The sequence below is a fragment of the Mytilus trossulus genome, chromosome 6 (assembly GCF_036588685.1).
Source record: "Mytilus trossulus isolate FHL-02 chromosome 6, PNRI_Mtr1.1.1.hap1, whole genome shotgun sequence".
NCBI classification, from domain to species: domain Eukaryota; kingdom Metazoa; phylum Mollusca; class Bivalvia; order Mytilida; family Mytilidae; genus Mytilus; species Mytilus trossulus.
The window spans coordinates 2,813,760-2,826,633 of NC_086378.1; the positions used below are offsets into that span (position 1 = coordinate 2,813,760).

The 12,874-nt window shown below is 31.5% G+C and overlaps 1 protein-coding gene across 1 annotated transcript in view; it reads right to left on the reverse strand.

Moving 5' to 3' along the window:
- The window catches only part of LOC134720590 (N6-adenosine-methyltransferase subunit METTL3-like), a 31,697-nt gene extending 18,845 nt beyond the window's left edge, over positions 1-12,852 (reverse strand). The window contains exons 1-7 of the mRNA XM_063582931.1: positions 12,606-12,852; positions 6,769-7,039; positions 6,118-6,190; positions 5,075-5,133; positions 4,303-4,363; positions 3,080-3,169; positions 2,228-2,264 (exon numbers count right to left, since the gene is read on the reverse strand). Of these exons, the coding sequence (XP_063439001.1) occupies positions 2,228-2,264; positions 3,080-3,169; positions 4,303-4,363; positions 5,075-5,133; positions 6,118-6,190; positions 6,769-7,039; positions 12,606-12,756 (742 nt within the window). The 5' untranslated portion in view covers positions 12,757-12,852. The remainder of the gene's footprint in view (positions 1-2,227; positions 2,265-3,079; positions 3,170-4,302; positions 4,364-5,074; positions 5,134-6,117; positions 6,191-6,768; positions 7,040-12,605) is intronic.
- Positions 12,853-12,874: the final 22 nt, after the last annotated feature.

Genomic DNA, 12,874 nt, shown 5'->3' on the forward strand with positions numbered 1-12,874 from the left:
ATAATGATAACATATATACCTCCTGAGTAAACATCAGGACAGAACCAATATAATGATAACACATATATACCTCCTGAGTAAACATCAGGACAGAACCAATATAATGATAACATATATACCTCCTGAGTAAACATCAGGACAGAACCAATATAATGATAACATATATACCTCCTGAGTAAACATCAGGACAGAACCAATATAATGATAACATATATACCTCCTGAGTAAACATCAGTACAGAACCAATATAATGATAACATATATACCTCCTGAGTAAACATCAGGACAGAACCAATATAATGATAACATATATACCTCCTGAGTAAACATCAGGACAGAACCAATATAATGATAACATATATACCTCCTGAGTAAACATCAGGACAGAACCAATATAATGATAACATATATACCTCCTGAGTAAACATCAGGACAGAACCAATATAATGATAACATATATACCTCCTGAGTAAACATCAGGACAGAACCAATATAATGATAACATATATACCTCCTGAGTAAACATCAGGACAGAACCAATATAATGATAACATATATACCTCCTGAGTAAACATCAGGACAGAACCAATATAATGATAACATATATACCTCCTGAGTAAGCATCAGGACAGAACCAATATAATGATAACATATATACCTCCTGAGTAAACATCAGGACAGAACCAATATAATGATAACATATATACCTCCTGAGTAAACATCAGGACAGAACCAATATAATGATAACATATATACCTCCTGAGTAAACATCAGGACAGAACCAATATAATGATAACATATATACCTCCTGAGTAAACATCAGGACAGAACCAATATAATGATAACATATATACCTCCTGAGTAAACATCAGGACAGAACCAATATAATGATAACATATATACCTCCTGAGTAAACATCAGGACAGAACCAATATAATGATAACATATATACCTCCTGAGTAAACATCAGGACAGAACCAATATAATGATAACATATATACCTCCTGAGTAAGCATCAGGACAGAACCAATATAATGATAACATATATACCTCCTGAGTAAACATCAGGACAGAACCAATATAATGATAACATATATACCTCCTGAGTAAACATCAGGACAGAACCAATATAATGATAACATATATACCTCCTGAGTAAACATCAGGACAGAACCAATATAATGATAACATATATACCTCCTGAGTAAACATCAGGACAGAACCAATATAATGATAACATATATACCTCCTGAGTAAACATCAGGACAGAACCAATATAATGATAACATATATACCTCCTGAGTAAACATCAGGACAGAACCAATATAATGATAACATATATACCTCCTCAGTTAACATCAGGACAGAACCAATATAATGATAACATATATACCTCCTCAGTTAACATCAGGACAGAACCAATATAATGATAACATATATACCTCCTGAGTAAACATCAGGACAGAACCAATATAATGATAACATATATACCTCCTGAGTAAACATCAGGACAGAACCAATATAATGATAACATATATACCTCCTGAGTAAACATCAGGACAGAACCAATATAATGATAACATATATACCTCCTGAGTAAACATCAGGACAGAACCAATATAATGATAACATATATACCTCCTGAGTAAACATCAGGACAGAACCAATATAATGATAACATATATACCTCCTGAGTAAACATCAGGACAGAACCAATATAATGATAACATATATACCTCCTGAGTAAACATCAGGACAGAACCAATATAATGATAACATATATACCTCCTGAGTAAGCATCAGGACAGAACCAATATAATGATAACATATATACCTCCTGAGTAAACATCAGGACAGAACCAATATAATGATAACATATATACCTCCTGAGTAAGCATCAGGACAGAACCAATATAATGATAACATATATACCTCCTGAGTAAGCATCAGGACAGAACCAATATAATGATAACATATATACCTCTTGAGTAAACTTCAGGACAGAACCAATATAATGATAACATATATACCTCCTTGAGTAAACTTCAGGACAGAACCAATATAATGATAACATATATACCTCCTGAGTAAGCATCAGGACAGAACCAATATAATGATAACATATATACCTCCTGAGTAAGCATCAGGACAGAACCAATATAATGATAACATATATACCTCCTGAGTAAACATCAGGACAGAACCAATATAATAATAACATATATACCTCCTTGAGATTTGAACCTCTGAGTCAGGAACTGTTCCTGAAATATAAAAAATATCATTTTCTATTATAATGGTCAAATGTTGACTTAAAAGTCATAAGAAACCTCAAATCAAAAAAAAATAACGCATATGTTTTTTATAACTCAATGGATAGTTTTTATTGTAAAACTTATGTACATATACTTTTTTTTGAAGAACATTCTTTAATTTATTCATATTTAGAAGAAGTTTACTTTATTTGAATTGCTTCCTTCCAGCAAGCAATTCCCCCGATATATTTTCCGTATGCAAGGTGACCTCAGTGTGACCCATCTCGTAAAAATCCGGTGATCACAATATGCATGGATGTCCTTAAAATAAACTATTATCTGAATTTACATGTTAAACACGTGCTCAATTTCCATGCTTTTTTGTTTATTTTTCGTCAATTGTTGACAAACAGGTGACAATCGTTAAACTTCGGCTTCAAAACACGAACTTTAATTACCTGCCATATTTTCACAACAACACTGACCGATTGAAAAAAAAATTGACGATTATACGAAATTTACACGAAAAAAATGATAAATTCGAGCACAGAAGACTAAGTTTATGATGTTTGTATGCATTGGTTTTAGAATTGGAAGAACATTATTTTTCACTGGTCACTCGTTTCTTATGACTTTAATCAATATTCTGAGTATAACTCTGCTATTAGAAACTATTGTCCCAAGTACAAAGTAGAATATTGTCTGATTTTAGCTTGTACTTTGTTAAGGATAATAATTTATTTACAATTAAAACTTATTTTGAGTGACCTTGACCTTTGTATTTCTAACAAAAATTTTTAAAAATCATGTAATTGAAGTTTTACCTTTGCTGTGGGCTTATCCAACAATTCTAATATTTCTTCATTCAACTTTTTATTTTCCTTCTCTTTGGCTGACTCCATTGACAAAAGACTCTGGAAATATAACAAACAACATAAATTCACAATATATTCATGCTGAAAATTATCATACCTTGGACATATTTTCCATAATAAACTTCCCCACAAATGCTGTGTATTTTCCCCAAACCAAATTCTACTTCTCAGCATACATTTTCAAATATCAGCCTTTTCATACAACAAAGCAGATAAAATAATACTGAAACAGAGACTGTCAATGACTCTGACCATCAATCGTTGAATTGACGGAAAACATTATTCAATCAAAAGTGGTATTATATACAGTGATTTTGCTTGTGTCTGTCATTTTTGACAATAACCAAATGTTGCTACAATTTTTAAGCCCCACCTATGATAGTAGAGGGACATTTTGTTTTCTGGTCTGTGTGTCTGTCCGTTCATTTGTTGGTCCATCCCTGATCTGTCCTTTCATCCATTCGTCCCGCTTCAGGTTAAAGTTTTTGGTCAAGGTAGTTTTTTTAGGAAGTTGAAGTCAAATCAACTTGAAACTCAGTACATATGTGCCCTATGCTATGATCATTCCAACTTTAATGCCAAATTAGTGTTTTGACCCCAATTTCAAGATTCACTGAACATAGAAAATGATAGTGCAAATTTCAGGTTAAAGTTTTTGGTTTAGGTAGTTTTTGATGAAGTTGAAGTTCAATCAACTTGAAACTTAGTATACATGTTTCATGTGATATGACCTTTCTTATTTGAATGCCAAATTAGATTTTTACCCCAATTTCACGGTCCAATAAACACAGAAAATGAAAGTGCAACTGGGGCATCTGTGTACTATGGACACATTCTTGTTTAACTCATAACTTCAATTGTTTATTCATATTTCTGATCATTCTTGATAAACCAGAATTATTCAATATGATATTACATAAAGTGTAAATGTTAATTGAAATAATTTAGCATACAAGAGGTGAAGTGCAAAACAATCTTGTTTGTGAATATTAAATCCATATGCAAAAATAAGTTAAAGTCTGAGTCAGACTTTTTTTTTAGCTATTTTTAAAACTCAAATATCTTGAAAAACAGCCTTACTATGTTTTTCAGACATATATACAATAAAAATTCTACTTCCTAATTTTTTTAAAAGTTAACCATAGTATATTCTTTAAAAATCTATAAAATACCTCAATGCTGTTATCTTTAGCTTTGGATTGTTTTCCTCCTGGTTCTTCAGAACTACTATCTCTGGAACAAAATCAAATCATATCAATCACAAATCAATATAAATTACAAAAGCACAAATTTATCAAAAAATTGAAATTTCATGTAATTTTGCTTAACCTTGGATAGACCTTACAGTTAGATAAAACTATAATATACTGTATAGCGGGTTATTTTCACGGGGTGCAAATTTTTGCCTATTTTCGCGGATGGAACAAAATTGCCAAAATAAACTCCACAATTTAAAAATGTATTGAGGTTTTGAATCGGCCAAAATAATAACCGCCAAAATATTTCGTATACCTTATTGAATTAAAATCGTGAAATTTTACACCTGCGAAAATAATCTACTATACAGTATTTGATAAAGGCCAAACAGTGCATACCTGAACGAAATTGGTCTCAGGTACGTGGTTGTATCATTGAAAATCAAATAAATTCTTATTTTAAGAATATTTTATAAATTGACAATAGTTTTAACAAGTGGGTTAATTCTATATTAATTTTACCAAGAGCTGTACTAAAAAGATATCTGCTGTCCAAACATATCTCAGGCTAATATTTAGGAAAATTATGTGTATCAAGATGTTTCACATGAACAAAATAAATTTGAATACTTGGAAACTAATGAAACAGTTTTAAATAAAATTTTATTTTTTTGTAAGCCACTTTATAAATGAGACTTTCCTAGAGATCCAAGTGATTTGTGTATGAATTATGTCACATGATACGTACCCTTCATGTTTCCGTTTCTTTGATACTTTGTCATCACTTTCTTTCGTCATTGCAGATAACTGAAATAGAATAATATGTTATATATAAAAAAGATTAAGCAATGCTTGGTATCTTCTAAAACACAGTTAATAAATAAACTCATCATAGATATAAGGACTAAATTTAGTATATACGCCAGACACATGTTTCGTCTACAAAAGACTCATCATTGACGCTCGAATCCAAACAGTTAAAACAGTCCTTTGTAAGGAAACCTTGGTGACCTATAGTTGTTAATGTCTGTGTCATTTTGGTCTCTTGTGGATAGTTGTCTCATTGGCAATAATACCACATCTCCTTTTTTATATTGATTGATTATGATATTTATATTTTAATGCAATTCTTTTGATCGATTTGTATCCATGAAAAGTAAATTGATGATGACTGCTTGAATTGACGGGAAAACACCATCCAATCAGAATTGATGATATATGTCATATTGCATCAAATCAATATCTTTATCATTGACAGTAGCAACAAGACTTTGTGAAATGGGAAAGTTTTGCAATCATACAATTCTTTGTAAGGAAGCAATTATAAATTGCAATTTAAATTTTTTTTTTTCAATTTCCATACCAAATCAAATTTTCAACAACATGAAGAGCTACCATCGTGACTTATAATTAGCATGCATTCGACTATTACTGTAATTTTGCCCACTTGTAATAGTTACAGTAATTCAGACCCTAGATATATCAACACCATTGACAGTAAATAATCTTGATATTGATATTATAAAGAACTGAAATGTTTACTATCTTTCATAATATATTGTATATTCAACAAGACAGACATAGTTTCTTGTGTACAATTTCGAGTTTAGTATGGCGTTCACCATCACTGAACTAGTATATATTTGTTTAGGGGTCAGCTGAAGGACACCTCTGGGTGCTGGAATTTCTCGCTACTTTGAAGACCTGTTGGTGACCTTCTGCTGTTGTCTTTTCTATGGTCGAGTTGTTGTCTCTTTGACACATTCCCTATTTCAATTCTCAATTTTATACCTTAGTTATATCCATACTATTGACTGTTATTTTGCCTTGTTCATCTTCTGAGCTGTCTTCTTTCACTGTTATACTGAAAAAGATTATACATGATTTAAATATTTTGAATGTTTTAGATTTCTATTCATATAACTTAAAATTGGTATTTAAAGTAAATTGCATGTATAATGTTTTGATTGATTGATTGCTGTCTAAAGTCTGTCGTGAAAATTGTCATAGAAATACATGCCTTGCCTACACTAACACAATGTAACAGGTTGAGATGGATTCTTAACAGGTCACTTCAACATGTTATCCTGCACTTACTACATGATTACAACCAGTCTTGCTCAGATTACAAAATGCTGTAAGCTTTAGCTTGGAAAATAAGCAGCACATATCAATTTTAAAGTCTTAAGTTTATACCAGCAAGGGATAAAACTCACTATCTTGTGTATTCTATAATTCAAGGACAAGCACTCTACCACGAGAACACCTTTGCAATACCAAAGAAACAGATATAATTACCAAAAGGGGCAGTAAATCATTATTCCTTTGGATTTAAGATTTAAGATATTTTTGTTTATGTGTTGTTGCTACATGTATAGCAATATCATATGTATATAGCCCATATTTCATTTCATTAATCATATTCATACTAATTTCACCTACTTAATCAGCTGTTGTCCAGCAAATTTTTTAAGTAATTCTTCCACGACATCAAGTTTAACAGTCTGTTTGAGTATTTTAGATGAATGTTCGGCTATAACACTAGAACTACAGGGTATGTCTAGGTCTATGTCACAGAGGGCCAACATGACTTTCTTCTCTAAGACAGGGTCTATCTTTGTAGGTTCGGCAGTCTGTATGGACTTTACTGGACTGGAGGAAGTAGATGGTATTGCTTTAACAGGGCTGGATGATTCTGATTGGCTCTTTGTATCTGTAAAATATAAGTTCATGGTATCAAAATTTTATTTAAATTCAATTTTTTTTTTATTGGTATTGATTCCAATATGAAGAGACTTACATAATACATATACAAAATAAATATATAAATGTATATGGAATTTGACCATTGGACACAGATGATGCGATGCCCCTGCTTGCATATCACATAAAGTTATAAAGGGACAAAACGGTTTGAAAAGTGTGATGGTACCCAAATTTCCTCAATCATGATCTGTGATAATAAGTATTGTGTATAAGTTTCATAACATTTGGTAGAAGCAATCTTAAGTAAGACATTTGTAAATGAACGGAAACAAAACATTCAGCAACTTTTCAATGTGTGAAGAGACAGAACTCTTTAACAGTGACACCACCAAAATTCAGACTTAATCTGTATCTCTTTTTCTACAGACAATCATCTAGAAAGTTTAGTTATATGTTCAAAAATTGTATTTATCTGTTCTATTTGTTAGAAGTATAAATGTATGTGTTTTGTTTGTGAGGGCATCAAGGTAGATTGTATTTAGTGAATGCTAATTGAGTAACCCTCTTTAAATAAAGTCATTATTATTACTAATATACAAAAAAAAAGAAAAAGAACAGAACAGATTTCCAATATGTTTCTTATTATATCTTAGAGAAATGAAGGCTTTATAGCAATTGCTTTAGAGTAAATGTAATGTGATTTTCAATATAATTAAAATTTCAAAGGGGAATAACTCTTTTAAAAAAATTTGAACAGCACTCATTTTCTAAAGTATCAAAAATATTTCTGATATAATAGATATAGGAAGATGTGGTATGAGTGCCAATAAGACAACTCTCCATCCAAATAACAATTTATAAAAGTAAACCATTAAAGTTCAATGTACGGCCTTCAACACATAGCCTTGGAAGTTGGCTCACACCCAAACAACTAGCTATAAGGCTCATTAATGGGCCCCAAAATTACTAGTGTAAAACCATTCAAACAGGAAAACCAACGGTCTAATCTACATAAAAAAGCCTGATATATAAGTTTCATAAAGTTGATTCTGACTGGCAATAATTGTTTCAATGAGATGTGTGAGAGCTTACAAGACTAGACCACCTGCAGACTGAGGCTCCAAGCCAGTATTCTATTTCCCCCTCATTGCTAATGTGGGGAACAAAAAACATATACTCATTTCATTTTAAATGATAAAATTTCTCCAAGTAACCTATTTATAACAAAATATTAGTTTCTAATTATAAATCACATAATCTAATGATTTAATTTTGGATGTAACACATCTTCTGATTGGCTGACGTTATTTTGTTATGAGCCCATAGACATAATTTAGTCATGTGACCGTGATGTCATCAACGTTTTTTCATGGTTTTCTACGGTTTAAAATGAAATTTAGAATTAAATTATAAGAAATGACTGTAATATTTTTTCTGTCTATTCCAAATAACATAAAAAAATGTGGTCCACACTGTGAAATAACCTGCTACACGCGTTATTCAGTGTGCACCAATTTTTTTATGTAATTTCTTCATAGACAGAAAAAATATTACAGTAATTCCTTAAATAAATAAGTAAAAAATTAGCCATAAATAAAAAAAACTTGACTGTTGACTCATCCGTTTATGTGCTTTTGATAATGCATTGTTCCGGGGGACAGGAAAATTATACAATCTTTTAAATGTGTCTGATGTCCCAATTTCTGTTGAAAAAGTATGCATAGCACTAATTCATATATGACGTATAAAAACATATTCCATGATCTGACCATTGACAATGCAACCAAGATCATTTTTACAGGAACCTTTGTGATGTCCAGTAATGATGGTAGTAATGGCATGAGGAATAACGGTAAAAACTAGAGCCAAATGACATTAACAAAAATTTTTGGTGTATAACGATAAAATGTACACTTTCTGTTGGACGAAAAAAAATATAGACTGATTTTAACACATCACGTTAAATTTCCCCCAAAATGACACTAACGATATTTATATGAGTCCTCTGACAAATAACTGTAAGGATATTTTGACAAATCACGGTAAAATTTTAACCAATTTGACTCTAATAGTAGCTGAAAATTACCGTTTGACGCCTGACGGTATCAGCCATTACTACCCTTAGTAATGGCGTACAAATAGCGATCAGATCGACATTGACAATAATGAAAAAAAATGATATGGGTCAGTTATTTGATGTGCTAATATTTAGTGGCAAAATGGACAATTTCAATGAGAAAAAGACGGTCTCACTAATTAGCGACAACAAGAATTTTAGCGACAACAAGCGTCAACAAGAATTATTTTAGCGACAACAAGCGACAAGAAAACATATTTTTTTTAATTAAAATTAATTATTGCAATAAATATTTAAAGAATATGCAAAAGAAAATAATTTTAGCGACAAGAAAGTTAAAATTGATAGAAAAAAATGAAACATTATTGCGTAAACCCCTGAGGGTTTACGCAGCATATATTGGACGAGTGATGTAGTCTTTCGGAACACTGGATGTTATTCGGAACACTTCTGTTCTTTCTATCACCACCTTTCAAATACATGCGCAATATCTATGACCACCTTTCAAATGCAGGCGCAATAGCTTACTAATCTGTTGAATATGCATTGGCATCTTAAGTTGCTATAGAGATATTTTACGTATGATCTGAAATTTATTATGATATAATATTTTCTTGCACACCATTACAAGCTGCTAATATTAACCTACATGCGTATTATTTTAATTAGTCAAATGATGTAACCAGCTGTGTTTAGATATGAGATAAGATTTCATGTAAACAATGCGCTTTATATTCTGAACGAGAATAATTAAAAATAAAATCTTTAGAAAGAGTTTTAGTAGCATTTTATTTTAGATTTTACGTTTAGTGAAGATGTACCTGTTGTTTAAAAGCAAGCTATTTATTTTTTTATACCGAAATTAAAAGGAAGTCTTTCTTGCACATGTTGCATATGATTAAAATTACAGTTATTTTTTTTGGTTAAATATTGCAACTTTAATAAAAAAAAAAATGGTTATTAAAAATAAAATAAAATAGTTATTGAATATGAAAAAATCAAATATTTTGAAACGAGAACAATTTAAAATAAAATCTTTAAAAAAAGTATAAGCACTTTTTGAAATTTTACGTCTAGGATAGACCAAGGACATGGAAATATAATCATAAATACGTGCCTCAAATAGGTGTAAAATAAGGATTTAAAAAAAAAAATCGTTTATCGAAAATAACGTTTAAATTAATTATGAAAGTTATGTCCGTATTTATTTTCATTAATATTGCAAATTTAAAGTTATTTTCTTTGTTTAAATATTGCAACATTATTTACTTTTTTTTTAAAACAAGGAGGTCACATAATAACCTCTGAATCCTTTTCGTCATTAAAATGCGACTGATAAGTATAGATATTCAATAAGAAGGGGGAAAAAATAACCGTGACTGAAATCTAAATCTAAAATTTATTTTTAAAAAATACACATTTGACCGTGCAGATGTAAAAAATTATACTTCAAGCAATGAAACAACGAATTGAATGTGCCACTTTAATTACGACTGATAACCTAAAATGAATCATGCATGCATTTTTAGCAGACTTAGATAAGATATCGAAAATAAAAAAGAAGATATGGTTTGGTGTCAATGAGACAACTATCTACAACACTGTACAAGAAACCAAAATAACACAGAAATCAGAAATACAAACTATGGGTCACCGTACGACCTTCAACAACAGGCAAAGCATGTACCGCATAGTCGACTATAAAAGGCCACGAAATGACAATGTAAAACATTCAGTCAAAAAAGAAAATTATCAAAGTCCGTATCATCGTATGCGTTACTTAGTTGCTCACCAGAGGAACGCTACCCAAGCCTTTAAACCCGCGATTCATAAGTTTGAAGTACGTCGAAATGCAAAGGTATACACTTGGTGAACGCTTTTACTTCAGGAAAATTTTAATGGAACATAAAAAAAATCACTCAGCTCAAGCTTTTGTCACGCACATAATATACACGCTACACGAGCGTTGAAAACGCTACAGATAAGTTTGAGACACGTTAAGGGCACATTGCATACAAAATTAGTAGTCGCCTTAAAGCTTTTATTCAGGAGAAAATGTCCGATACGGGTGAAACTTCATCAAACCTACAGAAGATATTACATCCTCTCCAACCATGCAACATGGGACTAGACATAAGAGTACAGGAACTACTCCCATTAGTTTGAGCTGTACAAGATCTACAAAAATATCCCACCTGCCTCAAAGGTGCATAGGATCGACCACTAATGAGACAAGTACCAACCAGAGTTACAATGACGTGGTAGTAAGTCTTTAAGACCGAGCGGCCTCCAAAACTAAAAACAAAACACTATTTAGTCGGCTATTAAATGCCACGACCATTGGCACATAAACAATGTGGTGGCCATAAACCCAACCCTCCCAAATGAACCAAACCTTAAGGACAACACATCGCAAGAAAAAAATGTAAAATATCAGTTGCAATTCGCGTCCCTAAAAATATGGGTACGGTGCACAATAATCACTTACATAAAAACAATAGACACAAATCACAGAAATAATCGCACTTACCGAAAGCTATTTCAAAGCTAGTGAACATGTAGACGAACCAGTGGACATAGACGGACTGGTAAGCATGTAAACAGACGGGCGAATGTGACAGACTTATTGACCTACATTGACATATAGACAGACCTGCAGAATGTAGAAAGACTAGGAGAAACGCTTAGGTACGCTTTACGCACACCCAATACACGCTTTTTAAAAGCTCGTTGTGCACACGATACAGATATGATTGACAGGTTGAATGCATTAAAATTACTAGTGTATTGGTAGCGTGCATGATTTTTTTACCACGGCCGACGTATGTCAGATCTATACGTTGATGTGTGAAGCCAGTATTACATTAAGTAAACAGGCAATGTCAGTTTCTAATTCTTATCTAAACAAAAGTAATATAAGACAATACATCTTTATTAAACAATTATCTAATATATATATAATGCCAAACAAGCATTTGGGTTTACGATTGCATTTCTTTTTTTTAAAGAAAGCAACTTGTTTACATATTTATTTTATCATCTATTATGTATAACAGCCAGTATTACGTTTAATTATTGTATTATGAGATTACTTTTCCATGTGTTTTAGAACATATTATTTATCTTATAATTTGTTTTTTAAAACTCTTTTCGTGCATATTCTTCATATTTAAAAAAAAAAAAGAAGCTCAATCTCTTTCTTCTTCAAAATTGTTTAATTTCTTCATCTACCAATATACTAATATATACTTCACAATCTCTTTCTTCCTCACAAATGTTTCATTTCTTCGTCTATCTTTATAATAAAACATTTTGATTAGATATATCTGCTCGCAAATTTAAAAAAAACCATTGCATACAAATTTCTTTATATCTAATAAAAAAAATGTTTTCTTGTCGCTAAATAGTCTTTTTGTAGCTTCTTGTCGCTTGTTGTCGTTTGTTGACGCTTGTTGTCGCTAATTAGTGAGACCCGAAAAAGACAATGGTGTTTCACCTTCACTACTTGTTGTTGGTGAGATGCTAGACTTGGTTATTTCGGCTGCAATTCCCTCTCTTTCTTTTCGTCTCTGGAGCATTTTAGCTCTAAGGCTACTTTGTTTGCTTTTGATAGCTTGGATATCGCTCCATGCATCTGAATCTGACATGGCTGTGTTTTAAATCTTTTTCGTAAATAGGTAAATGGTTCGATCTCGAAACCAATCTCCAATTTTTTTAATTTGTTCAGTGTCAATTATTTGCAAATTAAACAAACGATATATTTCC